This window comes from Girardinichthys multiradiatus, chromosome 5 (assembly GCF_021462225.1).
Source record: "Girardinichthys multiradiatus isolate DD_20200921_A chromosome 5, DD_fGirMul_XY1, whole genome shotgun sequence".
NCBI classification, from domain to species: Eukaryota; Metazoa; Chordata; class Actinopteri; order Cyprinodontiformes; family Goodeidae; genus Girardinichthys; species Girardinichthys multiradiatus.
In genome coordinates, this window is record NC_061798.1 from 53,351,131 (window position 1) to 53,375,945 (window position 24,815).

Below are 24,815 nucleotides of genomic sequence, written 5' to 3' on the forward strand. Positions count from 1 at the left end.
TAGTTAGCACAGTTCTACATGCCCCTGTATCACACAAACAGCTTTATACTTTGTCATTTATTATGATGTTTTTATATGGCAAATCTTGCGTCCTACTTAGTGCTATAAGTTCTAATGCTGCTTGTATATCAACTTCTTCCATTTCACTACTGTTTCTCTCTGCTAGTGGGGGAGGAGGTGGAGGCTGTGGCTATAATTGTCAATTCTGGGTAGAGTTGGGGTTATACACCCGCTTTTCATTACATTCTCTTGCATAATGTCCTGGCTCATTGCAGATCCAGCAGTTTTCATCTCTTGCGCCAGGGTTTTGTAAAATTGTCCTACATTCTCTAGCATAATGTCCTATTTTTCCACACCTCAGACACACATTGCTCTGTGTGTAATTGTGTCGTGGCCCTCCTCCTCCTCCTCTTCCTCCGTGACCTCTAAATCCTCTCCGTCCTCTTTGCCCGCTTACCCCTGAGCGATGCAAAGCCATTAAACTGTCTTGCATTCCAAACGTATCTGTCTTCCTATCTTTCTGTGTTTTATGAGCGTGCTCCACATATTCTAAAGCTTGTGTAACAGTTCCTGTATTTTGATGAACCCAGTGTTTATCTATATACCGTCTGAGTTAAATTTTAAGGCCTTGCAAAAAGGCTCTCTTCAACTGTTGCTGATAGGCTCCTGCCTCTGCTTCATCATATGGTATAACAGAGTTTGCTCTAAAAACACGTCTCATCCTATCCAAGAAATCTTGTGGGTCTTCTTCCTCCTTCTGTTTGCATTGTGAGATTTTACCATAATCTGCTGTCTATATATAAACTCTTTGAATTCTTTCAAAGAGTAAGCGTGAGGCGTCCCTTAAATCTAGTGAATTATGTGATAGTATGTCACCATTATCATCACATCCAGTGAAACCTCCTGCTACTCTGCACCAGCGATGACCAAACAGCTGGGTAAAACACTGGAGCATCTCTCTGCCATTAAGATGAAAACTTCCTCTGAGTTCTGTAATAGCGTCTAGAAATTCTTCCACGCCTTCTTGTATCGATGGGATACCTTTTAAAGCAGCAGTTCTGTCTTCCTGTGTCCATGGTCTATATACTAGAACAGTTGGCGGCTGTCGGTGATTAGCGTCACCTACGTTTGGATTGGCTACCTCAACTAGAGGAAATGTGTTTTCCTCTAAATTTATTTCAGATGGATGAAATTTCTGTTCGTGAGCCATTAAGGCTTCGCCTGGGTATATGCTGGGAGTAATTTTCTTATCTTTACTCCTAGTTCGCACTCCTGTGTCCCACCAGGAATTAGGAGACCAGGACTCACTAGAAGAGCTCTGTTCTTCTGTTTTAAAAGGATTACTTAATTTTTCTTGCTTACTTATAGGAGTTTTAGGAACTGCTCCTTCCATCTCTCCTCCAATTTGTTGTGCTCCAGCCTCCTGTCCTGCTTCCTGCACGGCAGGGGGCTGAACACCTCGCTGTCTGGATGCGACCACTGTTTCCTCATGTGGGCGCACCAAGACTGCAGCTGTCAGCTTCTCCTTTCATTTCTCCTTCTTATCTCGCCTCTGAATGTTTCTTAATTTACTTTGTTCCAGCCATTTGTCTGAGAATTTATACTCAACCTTTCTCTTGTCCTTTTTAGTTGGTTTCTTGGTTTTTATTATTTCTAATTTTAAATCCCTTTGTAATTTTAAGATATCGTTAATATTTAGTTTACCCAAGAAACCATGTTTTTTATTCCATCTATGACAGATCATACCTGCTCCTTCTACATAATTCTCCATAAACTTTACATCTCCTTCTAAGTTAGTTAGTTTACTTTGTTTCTTCCCCATGATGTTTAATTTTAGTTCACAATACTATAAATGTCCCAGATAGAAGTTCACTGGCATGAGATTCAAGGAGAGGACATTAACACGCCCTTCTACTGCGACTAATTCGCAGCGGTGTTAATTTTCTGGGATTAAACCCGACCTTTATCTCCAAGAATCACCAAAACGTCTTTCTATTCTGGGCAAAAGAAAACACAAGACCAGCAGAATCCTACTAAGATTCTTCCAAAATGCTTAGTCTTCCAAACACACAAAACATCACTCACACAATTAGTATTTTAACATATTTATGTCCCTTCAGCAATATGTATGGTCGACCTAGTTTAGTTTATGAGCTCCCTTTATTATTCAACACTTAATTTCATTCCCTTCCGGCGAAATGTTACCAACCAAATTATCCAGTTCACTTTATGGCGCCTAGTCGTTTTTAATCTCCTTACGGCGAGATAACTACCTAAATTTATCGCTATTTCTTTGCAGCGAAATAAAACCTATCCAATGCAGTGTCCTTAACCGGCGACACACTACCAAACGACTTTTAAGTACTTTTCTTTTTTCATTTATATAGCGCTTACTCTTATCTCATGTACTGTATTTTAAAACTGTCTCACCTCTGAGCTGACTTCTAGGTGACTCTGTCGGACCTCCAGAGTCACCTGGCATCGAGCAAGACAATAACCCATCGGCCAGATGCGAACGTCACACACCGGGAATTTCAGCCACCAGGCCTAGATGCGGCTGTACAACGGCGCTTAACTCGACGTCAGGCTGTTCCCAGAGATCCGCCAGTCACTGCAAAGAAAGATAAAATCAGTTTAGTTCTTATAATCTCCGGCTCGAATGACCAAATTAATGTTAGGTATTATTTAATCAACTCAGAGGTAAGGAACGACACAGAGTCAGTTTTACTTGCGGCAAGGGTAGCTCTGCAATACAAACTACAAAATATTAACACTCCTCTCTCTTTATTTATACATGCTTGGTCACACACAGTTCAAACAACATTCAGGGTGTGTGTGTGTGTGTGTGTGTGTGTGTGTGTGTGTGTGTGTGTGTGTGGGGTCAGAAAGGTTAGGGTTCATTTGTCTTGATTATAAACAAACAGAGGAAGTGGGAAGTGGGGACCTGGTGAATAGCCCCCAGATGCTGCTAATAAAATAATAAAAGCATAAAAGCATAACTCATTCTTGTGACCATCTCCCTTCCTGTAACATGTAAGGAAGGAAAAGCACTTACATGAGTGATAAACAATACAAAAGATATAAAAACCCTAACAGGAAGTGATGGTCTGGCCCCACAGAGCCCTGATCTCAACATCATGGAGTGTGTCTGGGATTACATGAAGAGACAGAAGGATGTGAGGAAGCCTCCATCCACAGAAGATCTGTGGTTAGTACTCCAAGATGTTTGAAACAACCTACCAGCCGAGTTCCTTCCAAAACTCTGTCCAAGTCTACCTAGAAGAATTGATGCTGTTTTGAAGCCAAAGGGTGGTCACACCAAAGATGGATTTGATTTAGATTTCTCTGTTGTTCACTCACTGCATTTTGTTGATTGATGGAAATAAATTATTAACACTTCCATTTTTGAAAATATTCTTTGTTTACAGCATTTTTTCACACCTGCCTAAAACTTTTGCACAGTACTGTACAATATTTAGGTGTCTTACTTCATTTTCAAAATCAGGAGTAGGATCACTAGAGTACTTTGTGATCAGTAGTTGGCACATAGAAGAGTTTGTCCTCGTTAATCTGCCCAACTTTCAGAACAGCAGAAAATTCATTCACCATATTTGCAGTGTTCTGGAACCTAGTGTCCAGGTCACTGATGATACTGTCCATAGCAGTAAAACCAGTGTTCTGAAACACAGTTTCTGAATCTTCTTGACCTGTTTCCTCTTCAGAGGACTCTTCATAGAATCTCAGCCTTTTCTTCTGGTGTCTGCACTCCTTGCTAACTGAGGTGCTGCAATATTCATTTCGCTAGCTGTCAACTTTGCCTCAGCTAGGAGAGACTCCCGATGCCGTCGCTTAGAGACTCCTGACTGGAGAATAACATTCCTGTTCTCAAACCTTTGCAGTACTTTCAGCCAGACAGTGAGAAGAACAATGGCATCAAAAGACCATTAGCTTCTGATCTTTCTTCACCGGTGAGGCTGCATGTCATAACTATGCTATCAAGGGCTTTGATGACAGAAGGTAGGTGTTTTGCTACACGTTTACATCCTCATTCCTTGCACTCCAGCGAGTCTCAGATAGGCGATGCAATGAACAACCTGTGTTCTCTTTGTAGATGGCCCATCGCTCTGGGCTGGCCCTTACAAAGGTGTACAGGTATTAGTCTCCGTAGCACGCACACCAACAAGATTTAATGTGTGGGAATGGCTTTCCCTCTAAATCACATAGCATTTCCAGTTCTTTTTCTCTTGTGGCCAGTTTTCTCACTATCTTCATCCTATCCTGATCAGTATAATCTGCTGGCCACAAACCAGGGTCATCTGTCAGAAGATTATCTTCTTCCTTTTCAGATACCTCAAAATTAGCTTGATTATCCATATCCTCAAACTCTGCTGTCTCTCTGTGTCTTTCTGACCTCTCACTTGGTGAATCCTCATCATCCGAATCGGTACCCTCTTCTTTTTTCCACTTCCACTCTCCTCTCTGACAAACTTGAAGAGGATCCTGGACCTGGTTCTGTAGTGCACATGAAATACAAAATGATATAGTATTTCCTATATTGTAATACCATTTGTAATAGCATCATAATCATTATTTTAGGTGGCCTCTCATCATTTTGTTTTACTTAAAGGTGTTTTCGGTGATTTCACCAAAAATAACAAAGGGAAATATGATTTTACTACCAATACTCCACTATTACCAGTCTCTCTCTCTTAGCCCCACATGCAGGTCTAATTTATCTCCAAAACTGTAGACTCACAGGTGATGGTTAGGTTTGTGGTGAAAAAAACATATATGAAGGCAAGGCAAGTTTATTTACAGCACATTTCAGTAGCAAGGCAATTCAAAGAGCTGTACATGAAAAAAAGAAACATAATAGAAAAAGTACATTAAAGGTGGCATAAAGGTAATTAAATAATTAAAGAGAATAAAAAATGCATAATAAAAAAATAACTAAAATTAAATTATTAATAAAATGATTGATAAGAAGACTGAAAGCTTAAGTAATAATGTTTAGATGGCCCAGTCAAAGGCCGCTCTAAACAAATACGTTTTTGATCTTGATTTAAAGCAATTTAGGGTTTCAGTGCTTATCCAGTTTTCTGGGAGTTTATTCCAGATTAGTGGAGCATAAGAACTAAAAGCTGCTTCTCCATATGAGGCTATGTGGTTGTTGCTATTTAATCTTATTATTTCCAGAAAATGTAACAATTTCTCTGGTTAGATTGAGAGCAGCCACTCAGTCTACACACACTAGAAATTTTCTCTGTTCCTCTTGCAAAGCATGGGGATGAAGGTCCAAAACTACTGACCAAACATTATATTTCAGTGATAGCTGATGCTTTTTAAACCATTAAAATTGTTCTGAAATAAATACAGACTATAGGCTTTTTTTTTTTTATTTCAGAACGATTTTTTATTTGTTTATGTTTTTTCTCCATCATAATTGAATAATTCAACATCACCTCCTTTCTCATATGGTACTTGGGTTTGTGCAGGGGGTGCAGACAGACGGCTGCTGCTGCTGCTCTTGATGTGTTTGTTGGAAATGTTCATCATTTTTTTAGCAGAGCAGCTTGCTAATCGTTTGCCTGTGTTGATTTATTAACTAAAACAACAGTAAAATTTATAAATCTAGAGTTTTCTTCAGAAATATGAGCTAAGATGGGGAGAGTATAGTGTGAAAAGTATAGTGATGTGCGGATTGATACTGAAATATCGATACCTCCGATACCAGATCTTTATGCTCTAAAATCAATCCTCAATTCAAAATATCGATCCTTTGATAGTTCCGTCAGGTAAGCTAATGTATAACATTACAGGAATACATTGGAAAGATACTAAACTTTTGAAATCTTTTCTAAATTCTCCAGTTTGTGGGAAATATTTTTCCTTCCGCCTGGGCAAATGCGTAATGCGAAGCCACATACCACTGCTGCTGAGCCAGTCACTCAGACACAATGGCAGAGCATAAAATGAGTCATGTGTGGAGCTATTTCAGCTTCCCAAACAGCCACAGTTTTTGATGTTTTTGGAAAAACAGTGAAGAGTTGTGATAATACAACAAACCTAGTGACACACCTCAGGTTAAACCACAACATTTATGATGAGGCGGATAGAAGAGGAGAGCTCAGTTTCAGGTGCTGCTAGGGCAAGACAGATGTCTCTGGTGGAGGCCTTCAGTGCTGCAGGCAGGACGTATCCAGGTACAGAGAGAGAAAATGTGGAAAAGTGCAAGCGTCGCTAAGCACTGTTGCTGTTGTTCAAATTCATTATTATGGTTATGAAATAAGTGATGAAATGAATTCATGCTTCAGCAAAAAGCTGCATTAGTTCAGCATGGAGTAATAATATGAGCATCACTGAGATCATCTCATAATTAATTAATGATAGTCAAAGTGGGCTCCAAAGACTCTTTCCACTGTGTGCTGGTCTATCGCCCTCCTGGTCATGCAGCTGTCTTTTTAAAGGATTTTAGTGACTTTTTATCCTCGATAATTAAGTTGGATAATGTTGTATTAATTGGTGATTTTAATAGTCATATTGATAATAGTGCTTCTAGTGAAGCATTGGAATTTTTAACATTGAAACATTTAATTTTGTGCAACATGTCTCTGGTCCCACCCACCAAAAAGGCCATACCCTTGATTTAGTTTTTTCTCTTGGCCTAAATATTGCCAATCTATCTGTGGATGATGTCCTTATAAGTGATCATTGTTGTGTTTTGTTTGATGTATTTTTTTCTCCAGATCCTAAGCCTACTTTAATTAGGTTGCAGAGGCGTATTATCTCTGACAATTCAGCTACTAGGTTTTCTTCTATATTTGATCCAAAATTGTTTGTGGAATGTCATGATGTGGACAGTTTTCTTCTTACCTTTAACAGTCATTGTGGGGCCATTTTGGATCAAGTTGCTCCTGTTAGATCTAATTTGGCGACTAGGAAGACCATACGCCCTTGGATCAATGACACCATTCGGGAGCTAAAGCGTTTATGCCGTAGAACTGAGCGTTTGTGGAAGTCCCATAAACTTGAGGTCCACAGATTGCACCTTAAGGAACGTATGTCTTCTTTAAATGAAACCATTAAAAACTCTAGATCTGATTATTTTCGCCAGCTGATAATTTTGAATAAGAGGAGACCACAGGTTTTGTTTGATACCATCAGCTCTATTGTGTGTCCCACTGTTCCTGTTACCCCCCTTTTTGTGCAAAGCAGACAGTAATGGACTTTTAAGGTTTTTTGTCTCCAAAAGCCAGAATATTACATTTTCACCTCCAACTCAGTCTATGCTTAGCACTGCTGCTGTTGAGCCTGCTTGTCATAACTGATCCTCTTTTAAGCCTGTATCTCAGGCTGATATCTTAGGCCTGGTAGCCAAGATGAAGCCTTCTTCTTGTCCTTCAGATGCTCTTCCTTTTGGACTACTCTTAAAATTATTTGATGTTATTGCCCCCTGGGTTACCAAGTTAATAAATTTATCATTATCTTCTGGCGTATTTCCCAGCTTTTTTAAGCATGCCTTTGTGGAACCTCTTCTCAAAAAACCCAATTTGGACCCTACTGTGTTAGGTAATTTCCGGCCTATTTCAAAACTTCCGTTTTTGTCCAAACTTTTGGAGAAGGTGGTCTCTGAACAATTTATTGTGTTCTTAGAAAAATTTTGAGATTTTTGACCATTTTCAATCTGGTTTCCGTAAGCACCATTCTACGGAAACTGCCCTGATCAAAGTTTCAAGTGACATTTTGATGGCTGCGGATGCTGGGAAATGCACTGTTTTGGTCTTGCTGGACCTCTCTTCAGCATTTAACACTGTAGTTCATGAAATCCTGTTGAGAAGATTGCGTGATCTGGTTGGCCTAACAGGATCTGTACTAGCATGGTTCTCGTCTTATTTGTCCGGTAGGAGCTTTAGTGTCTCGGCTAATCAGTTTATTTCTGATTCTGCAGATTTGGTGTGTGGAGTGCCCCAGGGTTCTGTGTTGAGACCTATTCTATTTTTGTTATATGTTCTTCCCCTGGGTAATATTTTTCAAGAGTTTGCTGATGTCTCCTATCATCTTTATGTAGATGATATCCAGCTATATTGCTCCTTTAAGCCCACTGAGATTCATAAACTGGACTCTTTAAAGAACTGCCTTGTGAAAATTAAACAGTGGCTTGGCGATAACTCTCTGCAGTTAAACTCCGATAAGACTGAGGTGCTGGTGATTGCTCCAGACGCTGTCGTTCCTGGAATCAACCAGTATTTCGGTGACTTGAGCTCGTCTGCTAAACCAAGCCTAAGAAATCTGGGCTTGATTTTTGATAGAGAGTTGTCACTTGAGCATCATTCAAAGCAGCTCACTAGGAACTGTTTTTTCCAGCTCAGGAATATTTCGAAACTAAGAAGATTTGTTTCCAAAGATAATCTTGAGCTGATCATTCATGCTTTTGTGTCTTCTCGTTTAGACTATTGTAATAGCCTTTTTTCTTGTTTTAACAAAAAGGAGCTGTCTCGTCTGCAGCAGGTCCAAAATGCGGTGGCTAGGGTGCTGACTCGCACCAACAGAAGGGCTCATATTACCCCAATTTTAAAATCTCTCCATTGGCTTCCAGTGGTTTTTCGCTTTAATTTCAAAATCCTGGTTCTGACTTTTAGAGCTCTCCATGGTCAGGCTCCCCGATACATTAGAGCCCTGTTGTGTCCATATATCCCTTCTCGAAGGCTAAGGTCATTGGATCAGAATCTTCTTAAGGTCCCTAACACCCGTTTTAAGACTAGAGGAGATCGTTCCTTCCAGGCCGTTGCGCCAAAGCTTTGGAACGATCTCCCACTCTCGTTACGTTCTCTTGACTCTGTGGAAGTTTTTAAGAGCAAACTAAAAAAAATCTCTTTTGCAAATGTTTTTAACAGTTCCAGTGCGTTGGATGTAGTTATGCTACTATAGGCTTGTGACTATTATATTTACCACTACCCTCATAGTAATGGTTTTATTACATTTTTTGTGCCTTTATTGTTTTATCTTAATGTATAATTGTGCACTTCTGTAAAGCACCTTGTGACATTTAATGTCTGTGAAAGGCGCTATATAAATAAATTTTTACTTACTTACTTACTTATAAGCAAAAAAGTCTAGATTCAAGTAAGGTTTCCTAAAGGATTGATTATTTAAAGTGGATTACATAAACAAGGTGTCATTAAATTATACAGAGCAATTGCCAAAAAAACCTGCTATGGTGAACTTAAAAAAATTAATGCAAGAAACTCATGGGGAAATTCATGTTGAGGTTCATGGGGAAATTTATTGGGGGGTTGGGATTGTTTCATCCTGTGCCACCTCTGGTTGGTGGACTCGTTTGAACCAGGTAGACCCCTCTTTTGTAGAGGGCCCCCTCTCCGGATGAGGATGGAGGTCGTTGGGGACTGGGGTCGCGTCGGGGTTGGGTCACCCCCGGAGGGAAAGGGACCACCTCCTGGGTCCGGGGGACAGTTGCCCCTATGGGGTATCGGCATCTGGACCTGGGAGTATAGAGTATGTATGGGGGTGTGAGTGAGTGTACAGCGTCCATTGTTGTCTCTCTTTACGTTGGGTGCGTGGGTGTGAGTGTTTTTATGTGTACGCATGAGGGTGGGAATGTGTGATTGTGACTGTGTGTGCCTGTTTTTTGTGTCAGGTTAGGTCTTGGACTGCTCCCTCTCCTGTATCAGTTTAGCCCTCCCATCAAATGTGGGGCATATTTCCTCCCCGCCACACTACCTGCTGGTTGTTGGTGCTCACTCCCGGTGGCTGCTTGCCCAGGCCTGGACCCCTGGTCTCTGTCGGGCCTCTGCTTGGGGAGTGATATGTCCCGTGGTCTCGGGTCTCTGGGTCCATGGCTGGATCTGCTCTAGAGTAGACGGCTGCCGGCGGGGCCTGTGGGCTCGTCGCTGCAGCTCCCTGGGGCTTCTGCACTGTGGCTGCTGGGTGGTTTCCCTTGGACTCTCCCCTGCTCTCCTCTGTGGGGGTTGCAGTAGTCCCGACGATGGTTCTCCTGGGGTTTGTGTGCTCTGGGGGGCCTTAGGATGTCTATGGCTCAGATTTTCCGTATCTGTCCCCGGTCCAGGGGGGAAGATCTGTGGCTCCTCACTCTCACTATTGCATATTTGTATGGAGAAACCTTGTATACAATAGCACACTCACATGTTGTCAAAACAAATAAACTTAGAGTTACCAATACATAAAATAAATGTATGATTGTAAGTTTATTACTAAGTGTCATATTATTTTATTTATAGCAACAGTATCAGTGCCAAAATTAAGACTATTGCCCACCCAGCGGTGGCTACTTCCTTGTTGCAGGAGATGATATCTATTCCACAGCCAGCTACTGATCTGGTTAATGAGCGGCCGGCGCTGGCCAACAAGAAGGTTCTACACCAATATTGAATAATGAACATAGCTTAAAGAAAACTCAAAACAGGCTAAAGGGGTGTGAGTTTGTGGTGTGGGCATACAGCTATGTTTTTCTTTTCTCTCCTCCACCTGGCCACGTTCAGTGTGTTCCACTCCCTCAGCCCTGGTTGACTTTCTGTCCTTTTCCAAACTAGTTATTGATGCCTGAATGCCTGAAGCCTACATCACAAATAAAAAGGTTAAAAATCTTCTTCCAAATATTCTAACAGTTACTTAGGATTTTGTTAAAGTAGTTAAAAACAAACTAAATAAATTATATTGAAAACATTTTATTTTACTTTCTACTAAGATGTTTCATAATTTCTGACCCTGCTTCTCCTCCCCTACTCCTGCTATGAGATTCCATCTGTTTGTTGACAAGACCTCCTGACCATAGCAAAAATTACGTTCTTTTTTTAATTCATTTTAATTACGTTCAAGAATCCCTGATGAGGACGAAAATATCGAGGCACGTGACGTCGCCCGGTACGGCGGAGCCGGGGTCCCACCCTGGAGCCAGGCCTGGGATCGGGCCTCGCCGGAGAGCGCCTGGTGGCCGGGTTGCTCCTCGCCTGGCCAAGCCCAAACAAGAGACGCGAGGCCATCACCCAGTGGGCACACCACCTGCAGGGGGAACCATGAGGGACCGGTGCAAAGAGGTTTGGGTGGCGGACGAAGGTGGAGACCTCAGCGGCCCGATCCCCGGATGCTTAGGCTGGCTCTAGGGACGTGGAATGTCACCACGCTGGGGGGGAAGGAGCCTGAGCTTGTGCGGGAGGTCGAGAGATATCGACTAGAAATAGTCGGGTTCGTCTCCACGCACAGCATGGGCTCTGGAACCCCTCTCCTTGAGAGGCCACTCTGGAATGGCCCACGGGGAGAGGCGGCAGGCTGGTGTGGGTTTGCTTGTTGCCCCCCAGCTCAGCCGTCTCGTGTTGAGGTTTACCCCAGTCGATGAGATGGTCGTATTCCTGCGCCTTCGGGTTGGGGATAGGTCTCTGACTGTTGTCTCGGCCTACGGGCCGAGCGGTAGTGCAGAGTACCCGGCCTTCTTGGTGTCCCTATTGGGGGTGCTGGATAGTGCCCCTCCCGGGGACTCCGTTATTCTGCTGGGGGACTTCAACGCCCACGTGGGAAACGACAGTGACACCTGGAGAGGCGTGATTGGGAGGAATGGCCTCCCTGATCTGAATCCGAGTGGTGTTTTGTTATTGGACTTCTGTGCTAGTCACGGATTGTCCATAATGAACACCATGTTCAAACATAAGGGTGTCCATCAGTGCACTTGGCACCAGGATACCCTAGGCAGGAGGTCGATGATCGATTTTGTTGTCGTATCATCAGACCTTCGGACGCATGTTTTGGACACTCGGGTGAAGAGAGGGGCTGAGCTGTCCACTGATTACCACCTGGTGGTGAGTTGGATCCACTGGAGGAGGAGAAAGCCGGACATACTTGGCAGGCCCAAGCGCATAATGAGGGTCTGCTGGGAACGCCTGGCGGAGCAATCGGCCAGGGATGTATTCAACTCCCACCTCCGGGAGAGCTTTGACCAGATCCCGGGAGATGTTGGAGACATAGAGTCCGAGTGGACCATGTTCTCCACATCTATTGTCGATGCTGATGCCCGTAGCTGCGGCCGTAAGGTCTTCGGTGCCTGTCGTGGCGGCAATCCCAGAACCCGGTGGTGGACACCGGCAGTAAGGGATGCTGTCAAGCTGAAGAAGGAGTCCTATCGGCTGTGGTTGGCTTTTGGGACTCCTGAGGCGGCTGACGGATACCATGAGGCCAAGTGTGCTGCGGCCCGGGCTGTGGCAAAGGCAAAAACCTGGGCCTGGGAGGAGTTCGGTGAGGCCATGGAGAAGGAATACCGGTTGGCCTCGGACCGATTCTGGCAAACCGTCCGGCGCCTCAGGTGCGGGAAGCAGTGCTTCGCCAACACTGTTTATAGTGGGGGTCTGAGGTTGCTGACCTCGACTGAGGACATTATCGGGTGGTGGAAGGAGTACTTCGAGGATCTCCTCAATCCTGCCATCACGCATTCCCTGGTGGAAACAGAGGCTGGGGACTCGGGGTTGGACTCTTTCATCACCCAGGCTGAAGTCACTGAGGTGGTTAAAAAGCTCCGCGGTGGCAAGGCTTCAGGGGTGGATGACATCCGCCCTGAGTACCTCAAATCACTGGATGTTGTTGGGCTGTCATGGTTGACACGCCTCTTCAACATTGCGTGGCGGTGCCTCTGGACAGTGCCTCTGGACTGGCAGAATGGGGTGGTGGTCCCCCTTCATAAGAAGGGTGACCGGAGGGTGTGTTCCAACTACAGGGGGATCACACTCCTCAGCCTCCCTGGTAAGGCCTACGCCAGGGTATTGGAGAGGAGAGTCCGGCCGATAGTTGAACCTAGGCTTCAGGAGGAGCAGTGTGGTTTTCGTCCCGGCCGTGGAACACTGGACCAGCTCTATACCCTCTACAGGGTACTCGAGGGTTCATGGGAGTTTGCCCAACCGGTTCACATGTGTTTTGTGGACCTGGAGAAAGCATTCAACTGTGTCTCTCGTGATGCCCTGTGGGGGTGCTCCAGGAGTATGGAATCGGGGGCCCTTTATTAGGAGCCATCTGGTCCCTGTACGAGCGGAGCAGGAGTTTGGTCCGCATTGCCGGCACTAAGTCGGACCTGTTCCCGGTGCATGTTGGACTCCGGCAGGGCTGCCCTTTGTCACCGGTCCTGTTCATAACTTTTATGGACAGGATTTCTAGACGCAGCCAAGGGCCGGAAGGGGTCTGGTTTGGGGACCAGTGGATTTCGTCTCTTCTTTTTGCAGATGACGTGGTCCTGCTGGCCCCCTCTAGCCAAGACCTACACCATGCGCTGTGGCGGATCGCAGCCGAGTGTGAAGCGACTGGGATGAAGATCAGCTCCTCCAAGTCCGAGGCCATGGTACTCGACTGGAAAAGGGTGGCTTGTCCTCTTCAGGTAGGTCGGGAGTTCCTGCCTCAAGTGGAGAAGTTCAAGTATCTCTGGGTCTTGTTCATGAGTGGGGGAAAAATGTAGCGGGAGATCAACAGACGGATCGGTGCGGCTGCCGTAGTAATGGGGGCACTGTGCCGGTCCGTTGTGGTGAAGAGAGAGCTGAGCCGAAAAGCGAAGCTCTCAATTTACCGGGTGGTCTACGTTCCTACCCTCACCTATGGCCATGAACTTTGGGTTATGACCAAAAGAACGAGATCCCGGATACAAGCGGCTGAAATGAGCTTCCTCAGTAGGGTGGCCGGGCACTCCCTTAGAGATAGGGTGAGGAGCTCGACCATCCGGGAGGGGCTCGGAGTAGAGCCGCTGCTCCTCCACATCGAGAGGAGCCAGTTGAGGTGACTCGGGCATCTATACCGGATGCCTCCTGGACGCCTTCCTCGGGAGGTGTTCCAGGCACGTCCCACCGGGAGGAGGCCCAGGGGACGACCCAGGATTGTTGGCCTGGGAACGCCTTGGGCTCCCCCCGGAGGAGCTGGAGGAGGTGTCTGGGGAGAGGGACGTCTGGGCGTCTCTGCTGAGTCTGCTGCCCCCGCGACCCGGTCCCGGATAAGCGGAAGACGACGAGTACGAATTCATTTTAATTCAATTCAATTCAGTTTATTTATATAGCGCCAATTTACAACACATGTCGTCTCAAGGCTCTTCACAAAAGGTTACGAATGGTGTAGGGTTGTTGGGGAGGTTAGATAAAACTACTGAGTGTTAGAGTTTGGACATTGTAGAATGGGCTATGTCTAGGGGTACTAAGTTGAATAATAGCAGGTAGCAGAAATGGAGGGTGTGTTTGCACCTCAACCATAACTGAGCCGGTTTAGGCTAAACCTGTCTCCCCCTTACTCCATCCAACAGGGAGGGAAGAAGGCGGAGGTAAGAATAATTGGAGAGTGTTGTTTCCTAATAATTGGAAAGTGTTGTGTGAAAGGTTTAAAATGGCAGAGAGAGTGAATCTCGTCATTATGTCCTCCAGCAGTCTAAGACTATAGCAGCATAACTACAGAGATAGCTCAGGATAAACTAAGCCACTCTAACTATAAGCTTTATCAAAAAGGAAAGTTTTAAGCCTAGCCTTAAAAGTAGACAGGGTGTCTGCCTCACGGACTAAAACTGGGAGCTGGTTCCACAGGAGAGGAGCCTGATAACTAAAGGATCTGCCTCCCATTCTACTTCTAGAGACTCTAGGAACCACCAGTAAACCTGCAGTCTGAGAACAAAGTGCTCTGTTAGGAACATATGGACCAATCAGATCTCTGATGTATGATGGAGCTAGATCATTAAGGGCTTTATATGTGAGGAGGAGAATTTTAAATTCTAGTCTGGATTTAACAGGGAGCCAATGAAGGGAAGCTAAAATAGGAGAAATATGATCTCTCTTTTTAATTTTCATCAGAACTCTTGCTGCAGCATTTTGAATCAGCTGAAGGCTTTTAACTGCATTTTGTGGACATCCTGATAGTAAAGAATTACAATAGTCCAGCCTTGAAGTAACAAATGCATGGACTAGTTTTTCAGCATCACTCCTGGACAGGATATTTCTAATTTTGGCAATGTTCTGGAGGTGAAAGAAGGAAATCCTAGAAACCTGTTTAATATGGGATTTAAATGACATGTCCTAGTCAAAGTTAACACCAAGGTTTTTTACTTTATTATCGGAGGTCAATTTAATGCCGTCCAGGTAAAGTGATTGACTAAGCAGTTTCTTTTTTAAAGACTGCGGTCCAAAGACGACAACTTCTGTCTTGTCCGAATTTAGAAGCAGAAAATTTAAAGTCATCCAAGTTTTTATATCTTCAAGACATGCTTGTAGTCTATCTAACTGGTTGGGCTCATCAGGATTTATGGATAAGTAAAGCTGAGTATCATCAGCGTAACAGTGAAAATATATTCTATGCTGCCTGATAATTTGACCTATTGGAAGCATATATATAGTAAAGAGAATTGGCCCAAGTACTGAACCCTGTGGTACTCCACAATTAACCCTGGAGTTTAAAGATGATTTATCATTTACATGAACAAACTGGAATCTGTCAGACAGATAAGATTTAAACCAGCCTAGCGCTGTTCCCCTGATCCCTACAGCATATTCCAGCCTTTTTAAGAGAATATTATGATCGACTGGATCAAATGCAGCACTGAGATCTAACAGAACCAGAACAGACACAAGTCCATTATCTGAGGCCATAAGAATATCATTAGTGACTTTCAGCAGAGCTGTTTCAGTGCTATGATGAGCTCTGAAACCTGACTGAAACTCTTCAAACAGGTCATTGCTGTATAAATGTTCACACATTTGATTAGAAACTATTTTCTCAAGAATTTTAGATAAGAATGGAAGATTGGATATAGGTCTGTAATTTTTCAAGTCATCTCGATCAAGCGAAGGTTTCTTAAGTAAAGGTTTAATTACAGCTAACTTAAAAGCCTGTGGTTCTGATCCATTTACTAAAGATGGATTAATCATGTCTAAAATGGGGCTGGTAATCAGAGGGAACAGTTCTTTAAATAATTTGGTTGGGATTGGGTCTAACATACAAGTTGAAGGTTTAGATGAAGCTAATATTTTTGTGGCACCAGTGGCCTCTATTCATTAGTAGCTTAGCAGAAAGAAAGGCAGAAAGAGAAGGGGGATGACATGCAGTTAATGGCTCAGAAACTGAACTGAACAGCTTCATCAATGACTAGAACCTGCTATGGTGCACCTGCTCTACTACTGAGTTGCTCATTTCTTTATGACTTTGCTTCGTATTTATGCCCCTACATAATTCTCAGATATTTCTTGTTTTTTCTGTTGGTTTAGTTAATTTAATAAGGTTTACCATTACACTTCTTGTAAATTCTGAAATAGGAAAATATCCGCAGACATGAGCTTAAAAAAATGAGTCAGTCATGGGACCAAAGGAACAGCTCAGTTTAAGACTTCCTAATGATTTGGAAGACTACACAAAATATGAGGTGGAGGAGAAGTCTAACTTACTTCAGCTACATGAACTTTCACCAGACATCCAAGTGTAATTCCTAAAGCGTGACAGTCTGAACCAGTTAGGAATGATGGAAACATGTCTGTCTGACTTTAAGGTCTAATTTCTGTGTATGAATTTTATTTAAAAGAGAAAAGCAGAAATTTTTTTTTTCCACACCAGAGAAATATATAGTAAAATGTCAATAAATACTTGAGAAGTAATCGATCTAAACCCTTGATCTAAATAGACCGTTTATAAACATTACCATATAGTACTGATAAAAAGTATGTTTATGATCTGATATTTCAAACCCACAATAAATATAAAAGTCATAGATTTCTGCTAAACATCAATCACGTTTTACTCTGTTTTGAGTGTTCTTTAAATTCTGTTCTATGTGTTCAACGCATTTAGAGCAAGTAATAAATTAATGGGTTTGAGGATTTTCACCTGTATCAAAAAAAGATGCCAAAAACAGAATGGAATTTATGCAGCTTCATAATAAAGATTTCACAAATCTTCCTTCTGTTCAACAGGACGTTTCTGTCCTTCCTGAGCTCACCTTTACCTGCTTTACAGTTAAACAGGTGTATCGCTCCAGTCAAACTCTCCACCTGCCACTGTCCCCGGACCGGGTCACACCCTGCAGGCACAGGGGTGCTTAACGCCAGAACTGTATTTTTGGAGCAGAACCAGTTCTAATGTGGTCCAAATGCCAAACTGGGTTTATAATAATCTGCGTTTAGCATAGAATAATCTAGTCCAGGTTTAAAGGGACTAAGTACTGTAGTTTTTTATTTGGAGCAGAATAAAGATGCTCAAGGTCATGAAAAATGAGGTGGAATGGCCCTTTAACTGTTTACCAAATTGGAAGTGTCAATTGGTAGCCAACTTCAGCTTGGTCACCACCCTAGGCAAGCTAGTCATCAGCCTCTACAAAGCTAACGCAAGTGAGTACTCTCCTTCTCATTTGCCGGCCACTCGGTTACCGGCGCCGGCCTATCATTAATCAGATCAGTAGGTGGCTTCGGAAAAGATATAACCATCCTGCAACAAGGAAGCGACTGCTGGGTGCACAATAGTCTTAATTTTGGCACTGATAATGCGCCATACCGTACAGGTATCACACAGGTATCACACAGGTCATACACGGTGTAAGGATTCTGATTATTGATCAATTAATATTTATCAAAAATTGTAATTAAAAAATTATAATTCAGGAAAATGATTTCTTAATCAAAAATCATTACTGACAAATAGAAGCAGAGCTGTCCTCTGGTGTTGTGGTTATGGGCTCAAAGTTCTTAATTATTACAATTAGTTATTCTTCACTAATAATTGATCAATTATTAACCAAAACCACTAAATGTCACTGTTTATTCAACCGCTTCACCGAAGTTGGGGGAACTTCGACCTTGTTTTTTACGGATAAATCACTCTTGCACGAAATTAACACAAACACCTCTCTTAATTATATAAATTAAGATTTATTGAAGCCATATAATTCTGATATACCATTATTCTGGTCCAAAAAACCTTCACCTAACTAACAAGCACTATTCTACACAAAGGGAATAAAAATGACTACTTAACAATAATAATTTAGTTCAGTTGTTTCGATGGTTTTTGACCAGTCTTAACAGACCAGTCACTGCGTCCCTCACCTCCACCTTTCTTATTCATGGGCCATTAACACAGAAAATCCATGTGATGGCACGGACAGTCATTGAAACATGAAGACAAACTCATGTGTGCTTGTTGTAAAGTAGCCTTGTGCAGGTAAAGTCACCTGAACCACCTATTCAGTCAGTGCAGGTGAAAGATTGTTTCCATGGCAACTCATTAAAAAGTTTTCTTTGTCAGGTGCTGAGGACACATCTTATTGGAAACAACAGTGTCACAGTGATTTTCCAGGAACCTGACGCTCCACGCTTCAACCCAGAAAACATCCGCTCTCACTGCCAGGGTGTCTTCATCATCGTTAGAGTCCATCAACCTTGCACCCAGCACACCTGTTACAGGTAAGACTTCGCCCATAGCAAGTGAGATCACTACTGTGAGATGGTACTCCGCACAAAACAGGTGAGGTCACACTTTTCATGGGTGACACTCCACCTGTGCCTGATGAATAGCTGAGATTCTATCCACAGCAGATGAAGTCACACCTGTCACAGGGGTCAAAGGTGAGATGTGTTGTTGTCTTTCAGTCTTGCGGTGTTCAGGTGCAAGGGGATCCCGCCCTTTGGTCCATCAATCCCACCTGGTTGGATGTTGCCTGCCTCGTCTGCCTTCAGAGACTTCCTGCTGATGAAGATCATTAATGCCACACACGCCACTTGCAAGTCTGAGTCGTTTGTCACAATGGCAACTTGTGCCCGACAGGAGCAACTGAAGCGGTTGGTAGAGACCTTTGTGACGTTGACGCCATTGGACAGCTCCAATGTCAGGTTCAGCTTTATCTCTCTGGTTGGGAAGAAGAAGGAACGCCTCGCACCACAGCCACAGGCCTACCTGCACAGTGCTGGTGCCCTCACCTGGAGTGTGACAGTTCAAGACCCAAGCAGCTCAGCTGCTGTTGCCTGCCAGCTGGCCATCTCCAGCAGTCTGGTGGTGCTGATAGAGGAGGTGGGCAGAAAGGTGGTGTTTAACTGTTTTTGCAGAGATGTGATTGGCTGGAGCGCCGCACATGGATCGTTCAAATTGTTTTACCAACACGGACTCTGTGTGGCGTTTTCTACACGAGACGGCCGCTGGGAGGACTCCCAAGAGATCACACAGAGACTGCAGGTGAGCAGTGCTCCAATATATCCCTGATTCCCCTTTCACCTGATTAAAGTCTTATATGTGACTCTCCTCAGTTGGTGACCCAAGGTGGTACAGCTGCGAACATGACCCTGAGGAGGAACCGGCTCGGTCAACTTGGCTTTCACATCAACTCTGAGGGGGTGGTGGCAGATGTTGAGGCCCATGGCTTTGCCTGGCAGGCAGGTCTTCGTCCCGGCTGCAGGCTGGTGGAAATCTGCTTCGTTGTTGTAGTAACACTTTCTCATGAGCAGATGATTGAGCTGCTGAGGACATCGAGGAATGTCACCGCAGTCGTCCTGCCACCGCACGGAGACGGGACACCACGCAGGTAGGAAATGTTTTCACTTCCTGTTTCTGCTGCCAACAACTTAATGCAACAACAACTCACCTTCTACCAATGATCCACATGGCCATGTCTTTCAGTGTTTAACCCTTTCTCTCTCCTAGACACAGAGGCGACTGGCTCAGTAGGAAGAGTAGTCGTCTTGCAATCAGAAGGTTGTGGGTTCGATTCCAGCTTTCTCCTGCCATATGTCGATGTGCCCCTGGGCAAGGCACTTAACCTCAAGTTGCCTACCAATCTGCGTATCGGTGTATGAATGTGTGAGCGTTAGTGAGTGCAATTGGGTGAATGTGGCTCTAGTGTAAAGTGGTCTGTATGACTGGAAAAGCTCTATATAAGTTCAGTCCATTTACCATTTAGACATGGCTACTGACTGAGCTTCTACTGTGACTAACTCTATGTTCTCTCTTTCAGACCCCAACCCTAACCCTTGAAAACTGGCTCAGAGTTTATCTGTTCTTTCTTTCTAGATGAAACGACTAAAGGAGCTACAACCATTAACATTTACTTTTCCTTCCCATAGAAAGTACTCCTGGATCAGTGCTTCTTTGTTCTCTTTGTGTCTCTGCTCTGTTCTCTCAAACCTCCAGTCAGTCGTGGCAGATGGCCGCTCACACTGAGCAATGATGAAGATGGAGGCGGGGGGGGGGGAGTTAAACATCTGTCTGCATCCCGACTGACTGGATTCTACCAGAACCATGACCCTAAGAAGTTTCTGAGGGCACAATTTCAAACAGATGTGACCCAGTCACAGGTGTATAAATAAGAACCTGCAGTTAACAAGGGAGGGGAAAATATGCTGCTTAATTTTCTGAAATCAAATCTAAAGAAAAATTATTTATTTTAGAAATGATGAATCCTGTCAGATACGTCGTGGGGAAAACCCAGCAGCTGTCCAGGTTCGATTCAGAAACAGGTCCAAACAGTGTCCCCTGTGGGTCTGCAGCATAAATTCTTAATAATTGTTTTTATTCATCATCGGGTTTATCAGAGCAGAACAACCAATGTAACATGATGTATGTTCTTTGAGGAGCAAAGAAAGGTTCTGGAACAAGCTCACCCTGCTCTAAGACTGTAAGGCGAGCAGGAAATGGGGTTGTGTCGTTAGGGGGACATGTGACCCAGACTTTTGAACCCACTAACAAACAGAATCTGCATTTTTCATCAGATGCATCTGCTGAGATGAGTCTGCTTCATCATTGTTTCAGTCAAAACCATTCAGAACCATTACAGAACCACTAAAACGCCACACTCAGAACCATCAAAGAACTATTTGGGAACCTTTGGACCTGAAGTCAGAAAACAAAGCTTTATGAACACACCATGAGGGCTGCATGAGCAGAACCCTAAAGAACCATTACAGAACCTTTGGACCTTTGCAGTCAGAACCCATAGGGGCCATGAACTGAACCATTCATGATCTTTAGACCTCTGGTGTGAATGAATAGAACAATTAAAGAACCTTTCAATCAGACAATATTTATTTATTGAGTGCTTGACATGACCGAAGAGTTATATAGGTCTATAAAATTAAAGAAATAAAAAACATGAAATAAGAGCCTTTGGACCTTAGTGGTCAGAACTCAGAGGCTCCATGAATAGAACTAATATAGAACCATCTGACTGTTGAGAATTTTGAACTGAATGATGCTGTTCTTTAAGTGGAGAACATGAAGGTATTGCAGCTTTGCTTCATATGTAAGAATATTACCTGAAGGTTGAATCAGGGGACACTGAGGAAGTTTTTGGACAGAAGGTGGAGCAGAGAAGCTACAGATTGGAACTCCTCTCTAAACCATCCTGGAGGTTAGGAACTGAAAGAACAACAGAGATGATTTTATTTGATGTGACTGAAGATTCTGTCAGCTAATGAGCTGAAACAGATTAAACAGATTAAAGAGGAGCATCCTTGTGACCAAAATTATGTACAAACCTCCTAAATTTATTGTAACTTTATAGCTGCTGAATGATCTACAGATGTGAGATTAGTGAGTGCTGCTGTCCAAGGCAAGTTTCAGTATTTGGCAGTTTTTCACTGTTGCTCTGTGTTTTTGCCTGTTATAATCATTTAATGGAGAAAAATGGCTGGTTAATCTCTTAAAGCGGTTAAGAGAGATCACTGTAAACAGATCAGATGCTTTTCAGCTAAAAGAATTTAGCTCAGGCTAGAAAATGTTTATTTAAATATATATTTTCAAATCTTTCAGATCAAATATGATAAACAACCAAGAACTGGTTCATATTGGAGCTGTGAACTTAGTTCAGAATATTTAGATGGTGAACAATGAACATAAATCAGTTCATTTTAAGATGGTTGGACTGAGTTTAGAACCACTTCTAAACTGAAGGGTGAACTAGACCATCATATCACTAACAGAATATCATCCCATCAGAGTGTCCTTCTGCTGAGGTTGTTTGAACTTTTATATGTTTCTTCACTTTAAGCCCAAACAATATTTGTGTCCAAATAAAAATCTGACTGTGGTTTTTGGAGTTTAAGACAACATTTTTTGAGTTAAAAAGTAAGTTACACTAAGTTGCCAGGAGGAGTAATTTAATTTTTTTAATTCTTATTTCATTTTGGTGTTTTCATTATTTAATTGAATGTTGTTTTAAAGTGTAGATTTTCAGATGAATAGATTTTAATGTGGAGGTCTGAATGTGGGTCTGGTTTGGGAAAAGGAAAGAACTGAACTTTTTCAGATCATGAACTACTATTTAGTTGATGCTGAATGTTGTTTGTTGTTCATTATTAATTTTGGTACATTTCTTAAACAGAAACATAGTGAAGCTTCATTCTGACTGGAGCTTTTATCTTTAGGAGTTACTCTGAAACCTACCGGCTCCCCATGCTGGAAGTCAAACTGGACTCTGATGTCACTTCCTGCCCCCATGGAGTGGTTCCACACAATTGCCTGTCCGCTGCTCCACCCACACCCAGAGAGTCATCCAGTCACAATCCAATCAGATTGAGTTCTTGCTCTGACATGAACGTAGGATGCAGGTATTGCCTCCAAGCATTCAGAATAAGATGCTTGTTAGTTGGCACTGGATCAGAACCAGATCAGGGACTTTCCCACCAGTGATGGATCTTAACAACAATATGATTACACTGTTGATCTGCCCTTCAGAGCCCCTCCTGATTGGTTGGTCAATTCTGATGAAAGCACAGAGTCCACACAGGGCAGCACCAGTAGGACTAGTGGAGTTAAAGGTGAGTGGAACTAGAACCATTATCCGTTTTAATTCCAGAATAAAAGATTACCTCTCTGTGGTTTGAAGATATTTAAGAGAGCTTAATGAATTATTCTGTCAATAGGCTCTAGAATTTGTTTTATTTTGCTGCTGAAACCTGGAGATGTTTCTCCTCACCTCATTGATGCCATGCAGCTTTCTTCATGATCTGGCTTCAGGATTTGTTCTACTAGAACTATGGCAATGAAACTGTGCTAAAGGATTCAGTTCAATTCAGTTTTATTCACAACACGTCGTCTCAAGGCACTTCACAAACTCAATTCAATTAAATCATACAGTTTTCAAATCAGGGTCATACATTTCAATCAAACCTAACTATCAAACAGTGCAGTGAGATTCAGGATATTATTCAAATTGGTTAAAAGTTTTTATATTTAAGGATAAGTGACTTGTATGAAAGAGAGCACATAGAGTTAGTTACAGTAGAAGCTCAGTCAATCACCATGTCTAGGAGAGAGAAAGGGTTAAACACTGAAAGACAGGGCCATGTGGATCATCTGTAGAAGGTGAGCATTAAGTTGTTGCCAGCAGAAGCTCGGATGATTCCCCTCTCCAGAAAGGTGTCATAGGTAGACACAGAGCCAGGCCAGGTGTAGCTTCTAGGAAGAGAAAAGAGAGAACATAAAGTTAAAAGCTGAAATAACAGCAAATAATGCAAAATTGGAGAGTAGTGTGAGAATGTAGCAAAGAGAGTGAAAGTGGTCATTATGTCCTCCAGCAGCCTAAGCCTATAGCAGCATAACTACAGAGATAGTTCAGGATAAACTAAGCCACTCTAACTATAAGCTTTATCAAAAAGGAAAGTTTTAAGCCTAGCCTTAAAAGTAGACAGGGTGTCTGCCTCACGGACTAAAACTGGGAGCTGTTTCCACAGGAGAGGAGCCTGATAACTAAAGGATCTGCCTCCCATTCTACTTCTAGAGACTCTAGGAACCACCAGTAAACCTGCAGTCTGAGAACAAAGTGCTCTGTTAGGAACATATGGACCAATCAGATCTCTGATGTATGATGGAGCTAGATCATTAAGGGCTTTATATGTGAGGAGGAGAATTTTAAATTATATTCTGGATTTAACATTGTAAAGAATTACAATAGTCCAGCCTTGAAGGAACAAATGCATGGACTAGTTCTTCAGCATCACTTCTGGACAGGATATTTTGAACCATAAAGTTCTTGTGTGTGTTCTCACTGTACAGAGACATGATGAATGAAGAATGATCAGAGGCATGCATGCTTCACACTCTGCAGTGGTTTTTAAATCTCAGATCAGGGTTCAGCAGGGTTCTGTGACCAGGTGCTGACCTGAATTTACCAAATGGTCCTGTTGTTTTATTCATTGGCCTGACCTGTAGTCTGTCTGATAAAACAACTTTTTTATTTTCTTATTTTCTCATCCAGAAACCAAAAACCTTTGTCATCCTCATCGCCTTCCTGACCAAGTGACCAAGGTCCTGAGTGCAACAGACAGAGACAGCAGCAGAAGACAGCAGAGGGTGAGTCCAAATTAAACATCATAAACTGTTCATTAAAATCTTCTTCTGATGGATGTCTGAATGCATCTTTCTCCAGTTTGCAACCAAAAGTTGCTCAAGCTGCAGCAACACGTTTTCCAGCAACAGTAGTGATGGCAAAACGTCTGCTCCTCAACTCATGTGTCTCAAGGGGGTGTCGGTGGACAGCAGCATAGACTCCACCCACTACATGTCGTCGGCACTGCCTCGGATCGCCGGAGCAACGCTGGTCCTTACAGACATCCTGGGGAAGAAGACGGCTGGCTCAAACAGTCATGTGACTCATGTGATGGATTCTCTTTCTAGGTGACACGTTTTAAATGTATTGCTCAGAAAATGTTATTGCTTAATAACTTGATAACAAGAAGGAACCTCCAGGAGAGCCAGGACCTGGCCTACTATAAGAGGCCATCTGCTGCGACTGATTGGGGGTTTCAGAAGAAATGACATACACCCAGAAGCACTGATCCAGAAGAACCTTCACCAGATTTTATTTCTGT

General features: G+C 43.1%; 1 protein-coding gene across 3 annotated transcripts in view; it reads left to right on the forward strand.

The window, feature by feature from the left end:
* The window catches only part of LOC124868931 (signal-induced proliferation-associated 1-like protein 2), an 83,924-nt gene that overhangs the window by 29,480 nt on the left and 29,629 nt on the right, over positions 1-24,815 (forward strand). For all 3 annotated transcript variants that reach the window (XR_007038431.1, XR_007038430.1, XM_047366589.1), the window contains exons 7-13: positions 18,265-18,422; positions 18,609-19,188; positions 19,260-19,534; positions 22,371-22,553; positions 22,681-22,763; positions 24,203-24,297; positions 24,374-24,621. Coding sequence is in view for 1 of the 3 variants with exons in the window: in XM_047366589.1 (XP_047222545.1) it covers positions 18,265-18,422; positions 18,609-19,188; positions 19,260-19,534; positions 22,371-22,553; positions 22,681-22,763; positions 24,203-24,297; positions 24,374-24,621 (1,622 nt within the window). In the remaining 2 variants the exon portion in view is untranslated. The remainder of the gene's footprint in view (positions 1-18,264; positions 18,423-18,608; positions 19,189-19,259; positions 19,535-22,370; positions 22,554-22,680; positions 22,764-24,202; positions 24,298-24,373; positions 24,622-24,815) is intronic.